Genomic DNA, 24,307 nt, shown 5'->3' on the forward strand with positions numbered 1-24,307 from the left:
ATTTCTGAAATAGAAGACCTGCCTGAACATATTTCTCTTCTGTATTTAAATCAATTTGTAAAATAATGTTTTGATTATAAGGTTTCTTAATTTCTCAAGTGTTAATAACTCTGCATTTTCACCCATCTACTTGGTACTAATGACAAGTAGTGTTCAGTGGATTAAATCTTCTGTTGGCCTCTGATAAGAATGTTACCATCATTTTCAATCATATTTGAATATAAGTTTCTAATATTGTTAAGTACTCTATTCCAAAAAAATTTACATAGAGCATTAAAGAGTTGTGTATTATCTCAAGATAGTTAATTACTTTTGGAAATAAGTTTGTGATGTTGTACTGCTAACTTAAGATTTCAGTTAGAGACTTGGTTTTACAATAGTATAATCCTTAACCCACTTTAAACATTCAAATATCCAATAACTAGATCTTTATGATGTTGCATATGAGAAAGGATGCCTGTGGCTACCTATGCCAGACATGTTTGCAGGATTAAAGTGAGAGTGCAGTAGGGTGGTGCTAATGCTACTGGTTTATACCAGTTTTTTTATCCTTTTTTTCAGGGTTTTAGATCAGTGTGAGCAGGGTTCTAATTATATTCTTTCAAATAAAACTTCCCCTGCATCTTCAAAAGCATTGTATTATTTGATATTTGTAATTGTATTTGATTTTTCATGCATGTATATGCTTTGTCTAAGTGTTACTTAAATTCTAAATTTTATACGATCAACAGACTAGAAAATTTTTTCTCAAGATGTTGGCCATGACAGCAGTATATGTAAAGAGCGATTTCCATCCTTCCGTGAATTTAGGGACAAGATGACTGTGAAACACAATTAGCAAGACTGCTGGTACTGCCCTCGTGGAACTCACTTCATAGTCAGTATTGTAATATAGAGTCAAATTCCCTAGTTCAAAACTAAACCAAAACAAAAAGAACCCACTCCATTTGTGATTCTGTTGGAGGAGAAAGTATTTTGTAAGGTCCTTGGAAATTCACGCTTGTCAAAAGTGAAAAGAGATAAAGTAACGTACATTCTTAGATCTGTTGCTGGGTCAGTATGCAGACAGCAGAATGCATAACTTATATGGCAGCATGTAACAGTGTATATGGTCAATACCAATGTCTCAAATGCAGCCTCAGTTTACCAAATCCAGCCAATCAAAATAACCAATTAGTCAAAGATGTATTTCTGTCTCCAGAGTGAACTTTACTCTTGTGGAGACCTGATTAATGTGCTTTGGAGACCTGTAATGAGGGATAGTTTAATTATTCAGATTTATCAGCTTGCAAAGATTTTGGATGATCCCACATAAGCCTGCTCAATCGGCATTCCAGAATGTGCAACTTGTGTGTTTAGCAGCGGTCGTGGTTTATTTAAGCATGCAGTTAAACCTTAAACGCCAAGATTTTCAGTAATATTTTTCATTAACTGAAGAGATCCCTTCTTCTAGACAACTGAGCTTATTTAAGAAGTTTCACTTTATATACTGCATGAGTTATTATTAATTCTGTGTATAGTGCCATAAGCACTGCCTGTTTACTATATAAAGATGTGCTCCCTCCCCCAGAATGCTTGAGATCCAAGATAAGTAAGAGGAGACAATGAGAAAGCCGTACAAGTAGAGGAGGGTGTGGAGTGAAACAAGAGACAGATAAGATGGCAAAAAAGAACCTGAAAGATAGGCCTCTTGCAGGAGCAGGCTCTGGGAGCCCTGTGCCTGCAAGGACCTTCCGAGTGCTGCCGCACCAAGCTGTGGTAGTGCTGCCTGGAATCACCCACTTCCCCTCTGCTGGGCCAGTGCTGCCAACCTTAGTTCTCAGCTTCACTTGTTTACTCCAAAGTGTCCCTTTGCTTTTTGTCGTGCCACCCCTTCATGAGAAACACTCTCCAGTAGGAAGAGAGCCCTGTAAAACAAATTTGCCTCCCCTCAAACTCCCCCTTCAATGACTTCTGTTGTAGAAACACTAGTAATCCCTGAGCCAGCACTAAACTAACCCTAATAATATCTTTTTACTGATTAAAAGAAACTAAAAATGCTCTGTAAGTAAAAGCCGTATGCCCAGCTAATCTGTAGAAACAAACATGCTGCTTGTACATAATCACTCTCACTCCACCATCTGTTTGATTCCCATAACTATTGCTTTGTCTTTAGTGAAGTGTTTCTTGGCGTTTCTAGATAAAGTTGTTTTTAAACTTGCACAACTTTGCAGCTGGACACATAAACTTGTAACAGTGAAAATTACAAAGAAGAAAAGTAGAAAATTAGCTTTTGACAAAGAAGTAAGATTCTGTTCTGAACCTAAGTCAAACCTATCCCAAAGGAGACAGCAGATTTGAAAATAGCACTAAAGAGGTACAAGACTGAAAGTCGGAAAGAAGAAAGGCATTTTTCTTCTTTTGACAGAAATCTGGGAATAATGAACCCAGCAGCTCTTCTTTTATGAAATCTCCAGCCATCAGCATGCCATAGTTTCCATTTCTATCCACCAAGTAGCTTTCTGTCTGAGGAACACTGGACAAAATTCACTGGCTTTTATGAGTGAGATTCCCAGTGAATGCAGAGTCACCTGTGATCACAGAGAGCATATAAAAGTCAGAGAGTTGAGGAAATGTCCTGCTCCTCCATTTGAAGAGCTCTTCTGACAGATCAACCTCTATAGTCTTCTGCTGAAAAGTAGGCTGAAGCTTTCGATGGAAAAAATAAGAACAGAAATACTAACCTCTTATTCTGTCTTTGACAAAATAATTCCACATCTAGGATTTAGCTAAATATGTTGGACTAAAGGAGCTGTTATAAACTTGGCTTATTTTCTACCTTTGCAATAATTTTATATATTTCATTGTTCTCGAGATGGCTGCAGTAGTTCTCCAGCCAAGTCTTGTCAGGGAAGATACTTAGAGACCTATGGGTGATGCCAAAGCCAGGGAAAATATGGAAAATCTAGATATTCCGGAAAGAACTTGTGCACTGCTGCAGTGCATCATAGGTGTTCCACAGGAACAGCAGGAGAGGTACTGAAGCAACCGCATATACATGCAAAGTAAATAGTTTTCTCTGCCACTGCATTAGCAAGGAAACCACTTCAAACAACTCTCTCTACCTAGGGAAAAAGTAGTAATAATAAGCAATAGCATAAGTCTCCACTCCTTGCCCCAGAGGTTGTCTGCTAATCCTTAGGAACCTTTGCACTCTGCAGGCTTCCTTTTGCTATCCTCGTTTGTCACTGGAAAAGTATTTGTATGGGTCACAGGCATACTGCAATTAAAAAAAAAAAAAAATTAGAGAATAAATGTTTGCCAATGAATACCTTTATATATGAAAAATAAACAACAAATGATATATGTTCTCTGAGGAAAACAGAAACTTGTTGAAGAAGCTAGAAATCCCTCCTGCTTGTGAGTTGCTGGAAGCCCATTGTGCTGATGCTTCTGAAAGGGAACTGAATGCAGTTGTGAGGGTTTTCTTTTCTTTCATTTCAAAAGCATTCTCTGGTTTGAGATCTCCCCATAGCTAATTAAAACAAGAACACAGGGCAACATTAGTTATGCACCAGAGTGGGAGTCAGAAGATGTGAGTTCAGTTCCCAGCCCTGCCACTGACTTCCTGGGTGACCTTGGGTAAGCCTCTTGATGTTGATTTTCAAAAGACCTCTGGGGCCAAATTTTCATATTGAAGTTTGGTTTTCAAAGGAGCTCAGTATCTAGTGATTTCCATGATGTTGATGATGGCCAGAATTTCAAGCAAGCTCAGCAATTAATATGCTGAGCTCATTTGAAAATCAGGCTCCTAATCTTTTTCTGCCTCAGTTTCCCATCTCTGACAGTGCTGGTGAAATATTTCCCTTGTCTGTCCTGATTGTTTTAGACTGTAGCTCTGCAATGCCAGAATTGTCTTTTCATGAATGTGCATAGTGTCTTGTACAATCTTGTTTAATCTCTATTATGGTTTTTAGGCATTACTGTAATGATTGTTATGCCAAGTGTTCTGTTTTAGCAAAGAAAGAAACGGTAATCAGAAGAAAGCCTAATTATTGTGTTGTTTCTTGGATCTGGGTGAAGATGTATACTGATTTCTTTTTACTTGGGAGGATGTCATGTGGAAAACACCAAAAGCTGTATTTAAGATCAGGATATGTAGGTTAGCTGACTTCACTCGTCCAGCAGGGACAGTTAATCTATCAGAGCAGCCGGTTAGGTCAGTTCAGCGTGATTTGATTTGTCAAGAAACTTATTGACTGCCTCCTATTACCTTGTTATCCTTTAGCTGCTTAGAGTCCAATTGTTCAATAATTTGCTGAAGAAAATTTTCAGGCACTGAGTGATGTGAATTTCCATACACCTTCCTGCCTCCCTGGTTAATAATGTGATTCCGTGTGTAGTTCCTACTGCACCAGCTCTGTTTGCACTTTTCCCACACTGCTTTCATGCTCTTGCAACATCTCAGAGCAACATAACATTCTCTCTTGGCAAAGGCATAGAGTGCTTCTTCGCTTCGTAAGTGCTGTTTGCTTCCTGGGACCCACTACAACCCATTCCTGAAATTCCAGATCAGCATTGTCAGTGATAATCGAGCTCCTGGTTTCAAGCTCTGTGCTGTACAAGCCAGAGGCCAAATGTAGTAACCCAGGAATGCGTGATTGCAAAGACTGTCACTTCCCAAGGAACTCTGCTTACTGCTAAATGACTGCCCTTTCCACATACCTGTGGGTGTCACTAACACGGTGACTCTTCCCTGCTAGGTTTGTCATGTATGGGTGGCCAGCACTTCAAGCAGCTGAAAGTTTGGAAGTGATCATTTCCTATGTTTACAAAAGCAGGATGCACTTGCTGCTGTTTTCCAGATTCCCCTGTACTCCCTGGCTAGAAATAGTTATTATTCAAGTATGTGCCCTCTGAAGAGTCCTTTCGATACTTTATATATATAGTTTTCCTTTATGTGAAATGGGGCGCTGCTCCTTGATCAGCTCTGCAATGAAAAAGCTAGCAGGACAGCTCTAGGAAGTGTATGATCTCAGCAGTTTTTCAGTTAAAGCTGAGTGTGTTTTGTCGTGGGAGGAGCTTAACTGTGCCAATTGTCTGTGACTAGCATTTTCTATTGTTGCATTTTTAAAAGGATAGACTCCTTTTGTGGTTTTTACTACAAATGCTTTTCATTTTCTTGATCTAACAAATAGTGTTCTAAATTGTGTTACATGTTCTAGTATTGGCATGCATGCCATGCCAAGGTGGTATTTGATTTCAAAGAGCTGTTATCTGCCATGGCTGGTATCTGTAAATAAAATGCTTGGAATCAGGGAAATACTACAGATGGTTTGGGTTTAAGAGACCTTTAGAGATCTTCTAGTTCCAACCCTCTCCCATGGACATCCTCCGCAAAATCAGGCTGCTCAAAGACCTGTCCAACACTTTCAGGTGTGGGGTTGGTAAGCTGTTATCCGTCCACAGCTTCTCTGTTCCAGTGTCTCACCACACTCATAGTAAAGAATGTCTTCCTCACACCCAATCTAATCTATCCTCTTTCCATTTAAAAGCTCTGCTCCTTGTCCTGTTGCTGCAGGCCCTGGTAAAAAGTCTCTCTCCAACTTTCTTCCAACCCCCTTTATTTATTGATTTAGTCCTTGAAAGTTTTCCATTCCTTCCAGTTACTGAACCCAGTTCCCCCATATTTTTACTAGCTGTAGCCAAATGTGTAAAAAAGGAGGAATCTTAAATTACCTGTACAACACAGCTAACCTAAATTCTGAGTTTTAAGGCTGTACTTGATTTCTGATGTGAAAGAAGCACTGACAAAAAGGTGATTCCTTAGGGTAGCTCATTTGTATTCAGTTTTGGTTTCCTTCTGTAATTAGTGCAGTTTGATTGTTTCACTTACATTAAACTGTTTATTTTGAGATATAAACCCTCGATCTTCGTCAGCATATGTGTTGAGATTGTATGTGTTTCTGCAAGGGCTGATGTGCCAACCAAAGAGTGCAAGGAAAGTTAATAGTTCTTAAGAGGACAACTATAATGTTATTCCATTCTGGTAATGACTATAAGACTAAAACAACAAGTGTAATGTTACCTCCTTTGCTAGAAAGATGAAGACTGTGCAGGATGCCCTGTGATTTAGCTATGTGCTTGTTATCCCTATTACAAAGCACCAGTGACACTGCAACTGCTGTCCCATCAATTCAACATGAGCTTCCCTTGTTCTGCTTGTCCTGCTCTGCCATTCTTGTTTCTGCTGCTGTGTGCATCTGTGCTGAGGCTGTTCAAGTCCTTTCTCTGTCCCAATTCACTCCCCTATTAAAGCTGATCTGGAGAAGAAAGTGTAGGCATGGAGAGACCTTGAGGGTTTAAAAGACTTTGCCTAGTCAGTTAAGCCCCTCACAGTCATCCCAGCATGTTTGCCACGAAGCACAGTCATTTCTAGATTGTTGTCTGCACCATGCAGAATGTCAAGGTGAAGTCAGAAGTGCATGTTTTTTGATATAAATGACAGTGATAGAATGATAATAGTTTTCTGATGCATGTAGCATTAAGGAAGATGCACTCTGCCAGTTACACTCCTGGCAAATGAGAATCTGCAGAAAGGCATTTAAAATAAATATCAATCAGACTTAAAATTAATTACCAATTACCATCAGAAGCCACTAGGCTTCTGCAGTTCCAATGCATGACTACTTATAGCTCAGGGCTCTAACATTAGATTTTTTCTACTGGCTGCCACTCAAGAAGCCTAATCCTACATCACAGGACAGGTTGAGAAAAATCATTGCTGCGCTGTTCCTAATCAATGACAACATTATGTTTGGCTGCACAAGCCCACCATGACATTGTTTTGGAGGATGCTCTGTATATTTGGATTAGGAACTTTTTTTTTTTTCTTTTAGGGAACATTTACTGAGGATTATTACAATAAAGATCTGCTCAGTGTGCACAGCATAGTTCATGCAGAATGTCTTCATACACACACATGCATTATCTGCTTTAATCTAAATGAAAACCATGCATGGTTTATGATTGAGTAATGGCCGATCTGTAAGTCCCTTTTAAAAACCCCCTAAACGACAACTCAGTTTTATTTCTTATTTTGTTTTGATAAATTATTTTTCTCTTTTTTTTATGTAGCTTAGCAAAGAAGTATTATTTTATAAATATGACACTAGAAAATTATCATGCGTTCTCTAGTGCAAGTGTTGGTGTTCTTAGAATAAACAACCAGACATTGTGCAATTACTAGAAGATACTATTGGTTTTTTTCTGTGATGTATTTTTTGCTTTTAGTGTAGAACTGATGCATTCACTGAGATTGTATTTGGAAATTGTTCATAGCCTTAGTTACTCAGGGTAAGACAGTGTGGTCTAATGGAAAAGACAATGGTCTAACACATAATTTGCTGGTGGTTCTGGATGTATTCCTGCCCTGTGCCTCAGTTTTCCACCAATGAAATGGTCACAGTAGTGTAATTGACCTCTTTCTATGGTGCTTTTTGTTCAAGAGAAGAAGGAATTGGGTGTTAGTACTTCTACAAACGATTTGTGGCTTTAGAAAAATTCCTCTTTTAAGGGGGTTGTCAGGACTGTGGGCTGGCAACCAAGGCAGGAGCAGAGCAGGAGATGCAGCCCCAAGCAAGTACCCAGCCAGTGCCTGAAGCAGTGACAGGCCATCCCAGAGGTACTTCAGGCAGTGCAAAGCTGCAGAATTCAGAATAACTGGAATGGTAAAGTTTATATGCAAAATACCGGGAAAAAAAATATTTCTATTAGAAAAGCTTGGGAGATGAACACAACTTCTCTTTTTATACATCCTAGTAATAAAGCTCAAAAGGTTATTTGGATATATATAGTGCTTCAGTGCACATTGAATTATATTCACTTGGTGTTGCATTTTAAAATTAAGTGAATTCATTTTGGAAGTAAGTAAGAATTTTAGAAAGCACGGTGAAGTATTGAAATGCATCACTAAGAGAGAATTGCAAATGCTATCTTCATTAAGACTAATTTTAAAATAAAATATATCACCTGAAAAATTCTTTTAAGTGCTTCAGCATTTAGGGGGTGGAAAAAAGAGTATTTTGTTCCCACCATTTTGTTTTCACATTTTCTTATTTGTACTCATGTCGTCATTCAAGAGCAATATTATACATCAGTCTTCTCCTGATAAAGAGAAGCACATGTGCCTTCCCACCTTCCTTTGGGTGAAGGGGGTAGTGGAGCTGGTTTTCTGTACTATAAACCTGCCCATTCTCAAAGGTGACAGAGTGCTCTTTCCTGTGCTTTCTGTGCAGTTTCAGAGCTGCTGAGTCGGTGTCATTATTGCCAATCAAAAAATCAACAGGTTAGTGTTCAGGGATTACAGCTTTATCCCTCTCACTGTATAGCTCATAAATATTCCTACCTGTGCCCCAACACATGACAAACTCCATGTGTCTGTATTCACAACTCTCCTGGCACCAGGGCACATTATTCTGAGGTGTTTTTTAATGTTTTCAGAGAGCTGTTTAGAATAGGAAAACAGTGAAGTCTTTGTCAAAAAGTCTTGTGAAGAGACAGATTGAAATGGTAATCTGAATGATAATCTTCTAGGGGTATGATCATTTGGGGTAACTGGGGGGTTTTCTGCTCACTGGTTCCATAGCAGCCTGTTGGATGGACTGCTAGGGACCACTGCTGCCTAGTGTGCTTGCCCCATCACTGCTCTTTTTGTTTTCTGTCCTTCTGTTACCCTGGAACAGTTCTGTTCAGGAGCATATTCTAGCAGAAGCTTGTTCCACCTGAAAATCCGTCACCAGTTCACCTTTTCAGAAGTGAATGTCTACAAGAATGCACAAGTGACATACTGAAATAGGCAAAGTGACTCCCAGCCACAGGGGTTACAAGAGACATGATGTTACCTTTTGTTCAGAGATGTCATAGACATGATTTCTGCTTGTAGAGAATATTTGGCATGGATTGTTCTGAGAAAATATGAGTTAAATTTACAGAATAGACCATCCAGGGACTGCTAGGGACTTGTGCATAAATGGATGGGGCTCCCCTCTGCTGTCAATACCAACAGCTGTCCTCTCACTACTCCAGCCCAGGATTAACAGTGCCTTCCTCAAGTCCAGTGTGGAAGTGGATTAGGCTAAACAGCCAAAAGGCACTCCTAGCAGAATAGGAGTGTCCACACACTGAGTTAGTGCCAAGTAGTTAATGCATTCTGTATTCACACCCTCGCTTATTTTGCAACAACTTCCCTGTGTAGGCAAGCCCTACACGTTCATGTCATTTGATGGTTAGCATTGCATCAGTGACATTCCAGATTCTGACCACAATGTTAGTAATGGAAAGTGGTTCATCTTCTAATGAAATGGTAGGCTTTTTTTTTTCCTGGTGCATCTTTTGCAACTTTTTCTTTCATGTGCCTGGAGTGAATTTCTTCATTTTTTAAATGTATGTGATACTCTTCTCATCTCTGATACATGAAATGATGCTCTCTCTCTAAGCATGGAAATTATACTGCATGAAGCAGTGATTGCTCTGCCTTTTTTCTTCTGAAGAGCAGGAGAAAGCCCAAGTAATAAAAATGTTTTTTACATATATTTGCAATTTAGTAGCTTGTGTCTGATATATTTTTTCCTCATAAGATATTCCAGTTTTCATCTTGCTTTGCTCATACTGTGGCATCCTTAGTATTGGTGCTCCATTGTCACATGCCTGGCACACTTTTATGTAGACCTAGAGCTTCCTGGTCATTTAAGCAGTCTGTTTATAAGTTTGGTTTAATTCAGCAAGTCTTTGGTGCTTAACTTGCTTCCTAAGTTTACATGTCATCGTGGGTGATAGTAGTTAAGATGGAAGAATATGACCACCTTAGGTTTTCCAGAAATAGCAGCTCCTCTGAGCTTACTGATGAGCCTTCATGACATCTTTTTAGATAATCTTCATCTCCCCCAGCAGCTTCTTCAGATTGAGTCCAGGCAGCAGCAATGAGGAAACTGCAGTTTAAAATGTCGTCCAAGGTCCTTGAAGTGTGGATTTCTCACATTTCTTTGCAATAACAGAGGGAGCAAGAAAGCTGCCTCTCTGTTTGCCTACCAGATTGTTTGAGTTGTGTGGTTTATAATCAAAGATATCCTTTCTATTCTAGAGACACAGCTCCCACTGCACAACAGTCTGAATTTCCCAGAATCTAAAGGCAAAGTTGATCTCTTCTCACATTGATAAGTGTGAGTTGAAGGTTTCACAGGGCACCTCTGGAGTTTTTGTTGGTTTTTTCCCCCTAGGATTTGAAATCACATTTTATTATTAATATATTAAACAGCAAATTTTATCTAGCTGCGTCTTTCAATCTCCTTCACTTACGTTTCTGTAAGAGTTGTCCAATAACATTTCCATCAAATCACAGTTTCTCTTAATTTTAAGGCCATTCTGGAAAACTGGCATCAAGCAGCTCTACCCAGTAGTGAAAGGGTAAAATGGGAACAGTACTTCCATTTAGAATAGTGTATTTTAAAAGACCTGTAGCTTAGTGGGACAAAATACTTTAAAATACACAAGTGCTATGAATTTGATGGCATTAAAGGAGTTTTTAGAGGATTGCTGCCTGGTGCAAGACACTATCCTTTCCTTCCCCACTATTACGTAAAGGAACTAAAAATTTGCTAATTCATTCACCTAATTTGTATTTCACTCTCCAGGAAAATAAGAGTGGCTTATATTTACAGGATTGTCATCTTGTTTTTGATTGACCAGATGCACGTCCATGTGCTTTTTACACAAGTATCTGTCAAACAGGGCACATACAAAGAACTTGGCAGTAAATTACCAGCAAGTTGCTTGGCCTGGGCAGGAGCAAGTAAATTTGCAATTGCAATCTGGAGCAACGTGTTAGAGGCCACCTTCCTTAGATCAACTTTGTATTGCAACACCAGCAAGTAATCAAATTGTAATGTACTTCAATGCAAAGCCTAGTTTGACTTGGTTGGCAAATTAAACTATCACATGCCTCTGGCAAAAAGCAGAAAGCCTTTGAACTGTTTGACTGCAGCTGTAGCTTGCACACCTTATTTTCCCTCTTAAAAATCAAATTAAACTGTAACCTGCAGCCTCTGCGGTAATTTTCAAGGAAAATTAAACTGTTGCTAATCTTTCTAGCAAAGATAACTGTCTCTAATCAAGCTGAAAGGTCCAGGCTGAAATTCCCCTCTCCAAGTTTAGACAAATTCATTGAAGGAAAACTCCAGGGCTTATTAAGCATGAAGATACTAACTCTGACTCAGGAAGTCCTTGGTCACAAATTGCTAGACTGGGAGAGTTTGCCAGGAAGGTATTACTCTCTACTTCCCCTCTTCTTTCACTTGTCCTACAGCATTTACTGCAGATCCATCCCTCAGGAAGGACATTGGACAGTTGTTTTGGTCTGCTTCTCTGGACTGAAGGCTATCCCAAATTCAGAGCAGCGATGGGCATGCTGACCCACTTTCAAGCATTACCCATGGTGGTCTCACAACTGGGAATTGCCATGGTCCTTCCTTTAGACTTGGCCCTGGCCCTTCCTCACCCCAAATGGCTCTGACTCTTAGAGCACAGCTTTTGGATGTGATGATGTCCTTCACCTCCCCCTTTCATTATTTTCTGTGCCCTACTGGCAGAAACACTTGGCATCCGACTTGCCCTCATAACATTCATGTTTTTCTTGGAGCTCTCACAGATAGGATTTTTCCCAGCCTGGATGAGTTGCTGTTATTTCTATGGAGTCAGCAGTACAATAGACACTCTTGGGAGCCAAGACCTTGTCTGTCTGGTGGCTCAGGCTTACAAAGACTCAATCCCACATGCTTAACGTTACCCTTTGATACCCAGGATTAGTGTCTGACTGTGGCAGGTGAGAAGGCAGAACAGCCCAACACAAAAGGAAAGAAGTCAACTGAATTTACATTGCAAGATGTACTCACTGAGAATCAGGTTAGAGAAACAGAAATTGGGGAGAGGGCATTGCTGACACTGGGAGCAGTGAGCAGACAGTAGTCTCTTGGTTGTAGAAATAACAATGGCAGTGGAGAGGATCTTTCCTCTCCTGTTTTTTTTAACATGTGTATTATCTATGCTTAGTATCATTCACAATTCAGCAGTTAATGTCTCTGCACTATGGTTTTCCTATTTTTAAAAGTTGGCCTAAAAGTTCTCAGTCTCTCTCAGCAGAGTAAGTAAAAACTGAGCTAAGGCATGTTAGTCACAATATTATAAAGAGATGAAAGTGATAGAGATATAAATTAATACCAGCTTTTAATTAAAATTGAATAAGTAAAAAAAACAGTTGGCAGTTGCAAAATTCATTATGATATGTTACCAAAAATAGATATCTTTATAAGAATGCAGTTTCATTGCAACAGCTGTAAACATCATTGCTGGGATAGCCAGATAGAAAATGTGTTACTAATACTCATAACATGTTTCAGTTGGCTGGAATGGAAAACTAGAAACTGTTAAGGCACTTAAAATGTGATCTCTCAGACTACCAAAATAGATGTATGCACTTCTGTTACTTAAGACAACATCTCAATTTTGGGAACAATAACTTAGTGTTTTCTGCATCTGGTTTTAATTTGCGAGGAAAATTCAATTTTTAAAAAATATAACCTAAACTTAGCTGAAATATGTATGATTCAATATTTTTATTTCTTTCTGTAGAATAGTCAGGCTTGCAATTTAGATCCTCCAAATTTTAATACATTTCATTTGGTAAAAAAATCCCTTTGACCTTAATGAAAACATCTTCCAATATGAATCTACAGATAGATGTAGATCTACAGTTTAGAGCATCTTAGTGACCAGTTTAGGATGTATATGTGTCTTGTGTAATCTCTGCAAAATTTACTGTTATTGAAAAAAGTTACTTTCTTTTCTTCTCCTGTAATGTAGAACATCAAGCAATAACAACAAATCTGTGGGTGGTTTATCTGATTTATGCTAATTTGTTATTGACATGCTTGAGGTATTGCTTGCATCATCCCCGTCTTGCATATTTGTTTTAAAAAATATTAGCTGCTTATGAAAAGGAAATGCTTTAAATAATGATTCATTTGGACAGTGATCACCTCTAGAAGCCAGGGCCCCACTATGATAGACTGTATACAAAATCATTGCAAATGAAGTGCAAGCTGAAGTATTTAAGATAAGCTTGCAGCAAGAGGACAGTTTGAATCCAAGAAGATTAATATACCCCACCTACAAGGACTAGGTCTCAACTCAAGAAATTTCAACCTTTAAATGAGGCATCTGAATCACCTCCAAAGCCAGTATGGGAAAAAAATTACCCCAGCCTGGGATTTAGCTCACATAATTTTGAGACCTGAGGCCTTCAGGGGCAGCTCAAGCACCAGTACCCAAGCTTGAGCTCATATTTTTGAACTTGGATGCTTCACCACAGTCTGCTAAATTTTTGTGTCTGTACCTAAGTAAGCATACACAGAAGTGATGAGCAAAGTCAGAAGGTGCTGCACAGGTGAATACTCTTCCAGAAAAAGCCACTTACATGCATAACTTACAGTGTTGGGCTTGAGAAGTAAAGTCACAGGCACAAGCCCCACATTTTAAAACTTCAGCCACCTTCCTTGGTACCTACATATTGATTTTTTTAAAAAATCATCTTTTGTAAGCAATTGCATGTCCTAGATCTTGCTATTACTGATTCTTTCTAATGTCATTGACTGACGTTATGCCCTGGTACACTGGAATTACATGCCAAGTTCATGGGTTGAAACAAAGTACAACATAGAAAAATTAGATGTTTTCCACAGGAAAGATTAGAGCTGCAGTATGTCAAAATTTGCAGATACATGAATTTAAGGACATTCTGAATCTCTTGTTCTTTGTTGTCATTACTTACAGAAAAAAAAATCACTATGATATTTAAGTAAAACAGCCCATGTCAAAGCTGCCACCTACCAATAATTTCAATATTGCTTAGCCTTGCTGTCTTAGTGGGATTTCACCCATTGCTTTGTGTTTCAAAAGCTTAATTAAAAAACCCTTTTTCCCTCCAAAAGTTTTACTGTCTTCAACTACTGTGTGCTTATGATAGAATAAACCATATTTATGAGCAATCTAAGAATAATATGTGACAGAATTTTTTTCTGAAAACTGGTGACTAATGCAAGTGCATTTCTGGTGTCCATATCATTGCAGTTTTGGTATTTACAGTTAAATTGTGCCCACTTTTTCCTTCTGATTTGCAAGTGTTTGCCTTTGTTAAGTGGTCAGTATTTGATGAAGATATGTTAATATTCTTGGAGATCAAAGCTGTGAAACTATGATTGACATTGGACATTTGAGCTCCTTTTCCCCAGAATCCACACCCTGTTGATTGAATGAGACCTTAGTAGAAGACACAGAAATATTCTTGATGGTTGCCTGAGTATTCCCGTGGTATTCACAGGAGTAGAATCATAAGATGGTTTGGGTTGGAAGGGACCTTACAGGTCATCTAGTTCCAACCCCAGTACCTGGGTCAGAAACATTCCTGAATGCTTGGAATATTGAAATGGAAAGAAGAGCAAGCTCTTTTAAGAAGGAAGAAAAGATCTGGAAATAGGCCTGGCATACCAAGAGGTGCTGTGGTGGATCAATGGCTGCAACATCAATGCCAAGAGTCCCCTAGCCAGAGCTGTGCTGGCTCACAGGGCAGCGAGCTCAGTCTAGGTTGGGTGTGAGAGGTTTTGGTTGCTCCACGGGTGATGTCTGCTGGTATCATCCGGAAGGTGATGGTATCACACAGGCACGCAGGACTGACCATAAGTTAGGAAACACTGGTCCTTAATAGATGTGGAAGACTGAATACCAGGGATGCAAAGATTGGCTGATAGTGTGCAACAGCAGCACAGGGAACCAAGCTGAGATGTTGTAGAAAGCAAATCACGAACTAATTCTAAACTCTCTGTGTTCACTTGTGTTTCTCACTCCTCCCTTGGAGTGCAGCTAGAGAGAAAAATGTTCTCTTTGCTTGGGACACCTTGAGGACTGCACCCCAGGGCCCTGCTGCAAAGGCATTGCAGAAGTACCCCAAAGGAATGGAAAGCTATGGCAAGGTGTTAAGTTTGCTGTTATTACCAGATAAGATTAAAAGATAAACAAATGCATTCAACTAAAAGCCTAGATTTACAATAACAGAGCAGACCTAGAAAATAAAACAACATGTATACATTTCATTATGGCTATACTTAGCTCCCTCTCTCTAGATAAATATATATAAATATATATATATTTGTTTCTTCGTTAGCTGCTCCTGCATCTCAGCTTTCGACTCTGGCTAATTAATTTCTGCATGGAACACTAGTTGGTGTGCCCCTGGGAGCACAGAGTTGCTTATACCTTGCTTTCTTCTTCTGGTAAAGGTGGGGGCCTGCACCTCCTCCAGCTCTAGGTGGATTTATTCTTTGTCTGCCCTTCATTCCCTGGCATTGGGCCATTGGGTGTTTTCTGGGAATTGTCAGTATTTCATTCTGCCCCTCCTCCTTAAGGTTGCTTCAATAGCATTTCTATTGTCCATAACAATTTTGGCTTTTGTTTTTCACTAATTATAGTCTTACCAAAATACAGCAGCATCACTTTATAAATGATGCATTATGATAAACAGTACAAATTCCTTTTAAAGTGTATACAGTATGTACAGGCTATACAGCAAGCCCACTTACGACACTCAAACACAAACTGATATTGAGGGGAGGACTGCCAGATCTGCTCTACCTCATCCTTTCTTAGGTTTTGGGGACTCATCTGTGTGTTTCTGGGCTTTGGTGAAGTTGAATAGTAAATACCAAAGGTTATGCATATCTTCAGGCCAGACTACTCTCCTTCCCAGCCTTTCTTTCTAGCATTGGCTGTTCATAGCCACACAAAACCACAAAGTGGTTACAATATAAAAATCCACATTTTCTACAAGACATTATCGTACAGTATTTTTTGCAGTCTTGTTCATGGACTGGTGCAGAAATGTGCTGTGGCATTTTATATATCACTGTGAGATAGTCCTTGGCAAATGTTGGATTTTATTAGCTTATTTTAAGTATTGGCAATCTATGTTAAATATGAAATAATTTTTTTTTCTTTTTTTCCATTCTACTTTGTCATAAATCAGATCATGGTAATGACACCATTGAAGAAATTGATGAAGATATAGCTGTGACTCGAAGTCAGATGAACTTTATTTGTCCCATTACCCAGGTATGTATCACTGCTACAGTAACTAATAAGGAAATAGTTATTTCATATTCTTCATTGGTTTTTTATTACAAATATGCAGTACCTGTTAAGCAACAATATATTTAACAACAAAATAGTATAAATTTTAAGCATTATCAGAGAAGAACATTGTTGCTTGGGAAAAAAACCCATGTAAGTAGGAATGCATCTTACCATGCAGGACCTCATCCTGTTAATTCCATACATAGAATGCCATGTATGAATGGCAAACACACTTCCCATTGTTTCACATAAAATCTCAGAAGCAGCATTTTCATGGGCATTATCCATTCCTTTAAATCAATTCTTACTGAATACAGATGACAATGAAGAGGCCAGTGCGAAACAAAGTCTGTGGACATAGTTATGAAGAAGATGCCATTCTAGAAATGATCCAGACTCAAAAGCAGAAAAAGAAAAACGTCCGGTAAGTGAAAAAGAATGTGTGGAAAAGCTGTTTGCTTTGCTGTGTAAGTGGAATTTTACTCCACTTGTTCTAGGAAATGTATTTGGATTGGCAAGGCTGCAGGAAGTAAAACCTCAGTGTCTGCCCAAGTCTCCTCATTAGTACTAGACACATGAAGGAGCTTTTCTTTTTAATGAAAACAATGTGTAAGGAAATATTCAGGAATTGTGTGGGTAAGTTACAGCTACTTGTAACTGCACAACAGAAGTAAGATTTCATATAGCCATGACCAACAAAGAGAGACTTCAGTTTCCTAAAATCTAGTTGTTGATTTTGTTCCCACTGCTTACGTAGCAAGCCCTGAAGTTAATGAAAAAAAATTTCCTCCATTAACCTTTTTTTGCAGTTATATTCCAATACAGCTAAGAAATATGAAAACAACTGAGTGTTAAAGTGAGAAATAATAAACCACAAAATTTTAGGTAGAACAGAATTTAAGAATGTGATCAGATAGTGCAGTTCAGTTTCTACTGTGATGCAGTTAAATAATTCTTTCCTTATATCACGAAAGCAGTCTTTTCCACATGGGACATATTTTTTTGAATGAAAAGATGTAACAGCTGAATTTTTAAACCTCAAATTCTCCACAGTAAATTTGAAAATTAGAATGATTTCAAGAAAAAATTAAAAAAAAAGATGAAAAAGAGAAGAGGCTCGAACACTAACGCTTTTTAGAGCAAGTTGAGAGGACATAATTTCATCATTGATTTCACATTTGTTTTTACACCATTTATGCTAGAGCCTCATGTTCTGGGGCTGATGATTTCATGGAAACTTACCAGTTGTGGGCTTTTTAATAAATGTGCAGTTTTCTCAGGAAGGTCTGTCAGGGACCAGCAACCTGATTTCCCTAAAGATAATGCCACAGGCAGCTTATTTCCTCCGTCTGTTGCTCTGGCATTTCTCTTAGGCTCTACACAGTCCTCCTTGGGGATTACAAAAGTGGAGCAGGAGGTTTTATTCCATGCTCCTTCCCTGCTACAGGAAAGCACTGCTATAAAACCAAGCATCAGCTGGGAAACCCAGCCACTACCTCAGTGTCAAGACAGCTTGAAGAACAAGATGGAAGTACCTTACTTGTGTTACGAAGTGTAGGGAAAAATGTGGAATGGGTGCAATATCCTGGGAATAACAACAAAACCAGCAACATGGATGGACAGAGACTTGGCTGGAAAAATGAACAGGAGCTGGGAAATAGCTCTCAAATTGGAGGAAAGTGAGTGTTCTGGAGGATAGGGAGAGGCTAAAAAGCATGTGCTCAGCAGCCCAAAACCATGACAAGAATACCTTCTCTGATATGGAACTGAATTTAGGATGTTCATATCTAAATATTTCTTTGTGTTGTTAAATCCATCAAAAGAATGTCAATTTAGGAGAAATTGTTGTAGTGGATCAAAAGTTTCAGCACTGCTGAAAAACAAATAGAGTCACATGAATTTTATTTTACCTTTTAAGAAATGGAAGATTAGAGAAACTCTGGAGTTAAAAAAATCTTATCAGCTGTACAACACATATAAGATCGCTTTAAATGCTATTATACCCAAATTGAAGTTATTTGTGGAGTCTGAACACTGGCAGTTCTTAATATGGAGCTTTTAGCTTGCAGCCTTACCATTTTTACAGCAGTTATTCCAGTGTGCTAGAAAAGCACACACACAGCAATGCCACAGCTTCACTGTAACTAAATTAAGAAGGACTCCTTGGTTTTCTCTGCCCAGTCTGACCAACCTACTGTAATTTTAAACTTTCTCATGAAAATGCAGTTACTTTTGAAAACCCGTCATCTGCTGTGGTGGTAAGACAGGCCAGCTGTTGCAAGAAGTTCCCTATTTGATTATCCCATTCTCAAGGCATTGCTGCTGGGCTGTGCTCCTGCCAGGGATATTCCTGTGGGAGCAGGTGTCCTGGCAGAGCAGGGCATGGCTATGGGATCCTCACCATCCTGACTCTGGAATCAGAGCTGTTGCTCACTCTGGAGACACAGAGTGGCTGTTTCCTCCAAGTCCTTCCCAGTTTGAATCCACAGGATCCCTTCAGTGCCCTGGGCAGTGCAGTGCAGTGCCTGCCAGCCCGTCAGCTGACGTACACACAGCCCTGTGCTGATAGACTTGTCACACACTCCTTGAGGCAACTCTTACGTCTCTTGGTTTGCTCAGTATTTTCCACTGCCTGGAAGGACATACTAATGCTTACAGGAAATGTGGGAAGCTTTCTGAGCACTTGTTATTCATTAATCTGGCAAGCTATTGCTGTATTAAGGTGATAAATGGGAAAACTGAGGCACAGAGCAATTAAATGACTGATCTATGACAAACACAGTAAGCTGTGGACAAGTCTGGAGTAAAAGTTATGAGTACTGAGTGTAAATAAGTTCAGCACCTCAGAGAAAAGTTACTCCTATGAGAGGAAAAATTCAGGAAAAGTGTTACTTCTGACTATAGGTACCATCTGTGCATGTTTGGGCCACCGCCAAAGGAAAATGACCTTTGGTCTCTGAATATCTTTCACCCTGCTCTCTTTATCTGGCTGTTTCAAGTAGTTGTAAGACATTTTGTATTTGATTATCATCTAGAGGCTGTTAATTTGACCCCATTTCTCCTTTCTGAGCTTTCACAGCTCATAAAATGTCAGGTTGATTTTTACACCAACTAGATAGTCCGCTGAATCACCAGTCAGTTGTTGCAAGACTTATTCCCTTTTATCTGTTTCCCTAGAAAATAATTTCCCCATTTATCTGCCAGTGAAGATTATACTTCTCCATTGCAGATTAGTAAGGGAAGAGGTATTTACCTGCAGTTTGTAGAGGACTGCAAAGAGAGAAAGCAACACAGAAAGGTGTCTGTGCAGTGCTGATATCATTGCTGATGCAGGCAGCTTGTGTGCATGAAGCAAGAGAGTGATCTACAGGTGAGAGGCTCCATCTCTCGCTGTGCTCCTGCTTTCCTTCCTTCAGCTGATGATTCCCACCAGTCGAGATAGATTTATTTTTTCCCACACAAAGCTAGTGAACAGGACAAGAAGTAACAAGGAACTGACAGAGAGAGTGAATCCCAGGTAAAAAAATTAGCTAGCAGATGTTATGCACAATCCTATATCTGACAAATACAATTCTTCCAATTTAATGAAGTCTCTCTTTTCTTTTTAACAGATGCCCTAAAATGGGCTGTAGCCATGTTGATGTAAAAGGATCAGATCTTGTGCTAGATGAAGCACTTAAAAGAGTGATTGACAGTCAGAACAAACAAAGCTGGTCAACACTGGACACGTGAGCTGGATATGCTACTGCCACAAAGAAAATTTGTTATTAGAGGTCTTGTGAGATAAGTTGTTGATTCTACATAGGTTGTGTAACTGATTGTTATTTGTTAAGTGTTTCATTTATAGGTAAATCATCGTTAAATGTTTCATTTATAAGCAAAATTGTAGGTCTCTACTGTAATTGAAAGCATTTTTTGAACTCGGGAATATAAGGAATTCCAGTTTAACTTGTTTGGCTTTTTTCTACCTTTCTGAATTTCTAAAAGCTTGCATTTGGTAAATAAAGCATGTTTTGCAGCATTTAAACTTGTCAATGTGCTAGTTTCTTCAGCATATTAGAGATGCAGATTCTGCCAGCATGTAATGGTGAATGTGTTGCTCTGTATTGCAGATAGTTCTGTTACTGTCTCTGGAACTACTGGGACTACTTGGAGTAGGGCACTGTGACCAAGGATTTTCAGTGCTTGGGACTATGCCCATGTTTTAACACAAACCTCAAAGATGAATTTTCAGAAAGTGTTGTACACTTATACCTTGTTTGTGGACACAGAAAACAACCACTCAGCTTTGAGGATCTTGGCCTTGTTCTTACAATTTTTGAGCTCTCTGCCCTAACCTAGGCTTTTCTTTTGAAATTCAGAAGCATTTGATTCAGGCTTTTTGCATTTGGGAGTCCCAGAAGGCTTTACCTTAATATTGTAGGCTGGAAGACTACAGTTATTTACAGAGGTATTCCAATAACTAAATTGTAAATAGTACAAATATATTGTAACCATATGCCTTGGATTGAAAAGCAGTTAATCTCATTTTATATAAGATTCAGGCATCTATGCTTTTGGGCACAGATCCAGAAAAGAACTTAAACTTTGTGACACTATTTATTGCCTCAACTGATCTGAACACATCTAGCAGATAAGGCACTATATACATGAGTTAGAAATAGCCATAGGTAAAAGGAGCTGCCTTGGCAGTCAGGTGGCAATTATCTCTTGGCATATGTAAGCAGAAAATACAGGTTTCTTTGTGCTTTGGAATCCTTAGTGGGCTAGATGGTATTTTCCTATGTAATTTTTCTGAATTTACAATCTGACATTTCATGTAAAATATAGCTGAGGTACCCATATGCTAAGGTTTTCACTCTGGGTTACTGTTTGCTAACAGCTCTCCTTTCACAAACCATTATTAACTACAACTGCACTTAAGAGTACAAACCACTTCAAGCTGAAAATAGTTATTTTGTAATTGAAGAATATTAATCTGTTGATTTCATAGCTGAAAAAGAGAACTGAACCATTATTACTTGCACTGGGCTTTTGTGTTCAAAACACTTAATGGGTAATTTTCATTATGAGGTCTAACCCTCGAGGTCCATCTTTTCACAACTCAGCAGTGAGCGTGGGTGCTTCTGCCATGGAAGCCCAGCTGAAACAGCTGAAAGAGACTGGGAGTGGTTGAGCAGTATGTACTTGTTTGTATTTTTATGTGTAAAATCAGATCCTTTTAAAGACACCTCAGGTCTCAAACCTATAGTTTTTAAGGTGGTTCACCAATTTTCAGTTAAATACCACAAGGGAGGATGTTAACAGTAGCATTAAAAAAAAAAAAGGGGGGGGGCGGGAACGTCCTTTTTGTTTTATCTTTAAGTTTGTGGTTAAATTTATTCTCAGACCATTTCTAAGCAGAACAATCAGAAACAGAAACTTCCATTGGTTAAACAAGCTCTGCAGTTTCTGGCAGAGGTGCATTAACATTGTCCTCTTGGATCTAATTCAATCCCTAGTGATAACCAGCCTCCCAAGTTTTCAGATGCAAAGATTTACATACATTTTCCATGGCCACAAGTGTTGCACATCAAATTTGGTTTGTGTAGGTGTCTGGGTTGCTTGAGTGTGCCTTCCAATAACACATAACATTATAAATGGTAAATTATACCCAGATTAATTCCTGCCAACAAACTGGTGGCAGCAGGTTTGGTTTGCTACCTGTGGCATTTGTACCAGTATAGCCTTGGATTGCTGCAGTTCCTGATATGGCTCATTGCCCTCATGTTCCAGTGAGTAATGCTGTGAGGGAGATTGCTGTCTTGGTTACACCTTGTCCTACGTGAAAAAGAGAGGCTTGACCCATCATAGTGCTGCACTCAGCCTGTGTTAGCTAATCCAGAGGTAATAAGGTGAACTGCCTGCTTAAGATGATGCAGCTGGGAGAAAAAAAACCCAAACAAATCTGAAGCAACACTTTAAATGAAAAGAACAAATAGTCAAACAGTCACTTATTGCCACTCTAAGAGGAAAGGTATTTTTGGATGTTCATATTCCTGCTTCAAAATACCTTCTCTCCTTTGCTAGCTTGAGCCAGGTGGTGTCAGTGAATCAGAGAACCTGAACAGCAAGTGAAGTGCAGCCTAAGTTCTGAAATCCTTCTTGCTTTCACCTGAAAGAAATGGACTGATTTTTGGCAGCACTCACCTGCCTAGCTTTAATAACAATCACATCCGAGGTGAAGAGGCGTGCGTATTTAAATAGAGGTAGATTTCTTTCTTTTACCAGCAGAGATTTCTCTTCTCAAATATGGCCATCTTACCCAGAAAAAGACAGACACTCATTCACTTGTGACAGGGTTGCTGGTGAGAGTACTTGAGTCCCATTAGAATCAGTGATGCATCACATTGATTCAAGTGCTAGAATGAACTGCCTGTGTTTACTGAAATCAATGAAGTTCTCACCAAAACGTTTGGCATTTCTGAATTTAAACGATAACATAACATCCAAAGAATCCTAGTATGATGAAGGATTTTTTTTTCCTTTGAACCTGGAACTTGAGCCATCCTGTTGAATTTTTCATGGCTAGTTCTCTCTTATTGGTTCTTAAAAGTAATTTTCCTCCTTAAATTGGAATATTCCAGGGTTGGCGATCAGCATCCATTGCAGCTGGCACTTAACTAGGTGGAAGGACAAACTAACCTTGGCAACTGGGGAAGGCTTCTGTGCCTGTCAGCTCACCTGGTGCAAGTTAAAAACCACTACTGATTCACTGGGGTGGCTGCAGTTAATGGCAGCTCTTTGCTCTTTCACTGGCAAAGTTTGGGGTTTGTTAAGCAGTTGTGACCTCTCTGTTCCCATGCACCCCATGTTCCCCCTAAACTCCGCTCTGGAGAGAAGTAGCTTGAAAGAGTTAAAGAATAAAAATAAGTGCCTGTGATGAATAAGCTGTATGATCTGCATGATTCACAGAAGTGGAAACTCAACAGCAGTTAAACCTTCAAATCTTAATCTGCTTTGGCTATAAGATATCATATGTAAACAGGCATATGTTAACAGTTCACAGGGTAATTTGTGTCTCATTGCCTGACGTCAGAAATTTTGCAATGATATTTAAAAAAAGAAATTCAGAGGTCAGGTGTTTTTTTTTCTTTTTCTGTAAGGTGTGCTTTACAAATGCAGCAAACCTCAGCGTAGCTGAGAAGGATCTGCCACTGAAAACTGGTGAGAATCTGTCTCTGCTAGAGAAGTTTGACATAGTATTTTGAGTGATTAAAGAAATGTCTAGGCAAATACTGAATTAAAGAAAAGGCAAGAGAGAACCACATAAAACAGCTTTCAGTGGTATCCCGAGGCATGAGCCATTGACACAGCTTGCTCTCTCACTTGAACAGATTCTTCCTGTGAATTCTCCATTTTACAACTAGAGACTCTGAAATTTTCAAATCAGTGAAGCCATGACGAATAAAGATAAAAACTAATCAGGCAGGCATCTCATGGAAGATTTAGCACACTTGTGCTAAAAGGAGTGCACATTCCTCTGAATCAAGAACATATTTATCATTACTGCTCTGGAGCTGTGATCTTATTCATTCTAGAAGAATCAAAAAGTCTAAGTCAGAGTGCTCCCTTGAGAAATACCCGGAGCAAAAGCAGGGGCTGCAGGAAGTGATACTGATGACTCAACAGCCAAGGCCAACACACTGCCTTATTTTAGACAATGTCCTCTTGGATACTCATGTTTCCTCATGAGTGGCTGATGACAAAGGTTTTACCTACCTGTGGTCACAAGTACCTCATGACATTTTTCTCAGGAATAGTTCTAGTATTGTGGCCAGAACTAGCTTAGAATTAATTCACTGCACAACTAATAAAGTTTCACTGTCATTTCACATGAATCTTAATCTTCACCTTCCCTAAAAATCTGCATGTATGGTTCCTGCTGTGTCCATTAACTAAACATTTTCATAATGGATAGTGCTCTGTTATACAGTGAAAAAGATGCACTTAGAAAAGGGCTTCCTGGAATGAAAAATGTTAGAACATCCCAAGGACAGGTCTTCCTTTCTGTTACTACAGCCAAAGCCTTAAGCTGATGACTCCTCACTAC

At 39.1% G+C, this 24,307-nt stretch overlaps 1 protein-coding gene across 1 annotated transcript in view; it reads left to right on the forward strand.

Annotated features, from left to right (window-relative positions):
* NSMCE2 (NSE2 (MMS21) homolog, SMC5-SMC6 complex SUMO ligase) overlaps positions 1-20,236 on the forward strand; it is a 130,818-nt gene extending 110,582 nt beyond the window's left edge. Inside the window, exons 5-7 of the mRNA XM_042036308.1 lie at positions 16,109-16,194; positions 16,533-16,639; positions 19,827-20,236. Coding sequence (XP_041892242.1) covers positions 16,109-16,194; positions 16,533-16,639; positions 19,827-19,947 — 314 coding nt within the window. The 3' untranslated portion in view covers positions 19,948-20,236. The remainder of the gene's footprint in view (positions 1-16,108; positions 16,195-16,532; positions 16,640-19,826) is intronic.
* The last annotated feature ends 4,071 nt before the right edge of the window (positions 20,237-24,307 follow it).

This window comes from Corvus kubaryi, unplaced genomic scaffold (genome assembly GCF_017639235.1).
Source record: "Corvus kubaryi isolate FWS band 111438036 unplaced genomic scaffold, C.kubaryi_AGA036_p1.0 37385, whole genome shotgun sequence".
Taxonomy (NCBI): domain Eukaryota; kingdom Metazoa; phylum Chordata; class Aves; order Passeriformes; family Corvidae; genus Corvus; species Corvus kubaryi.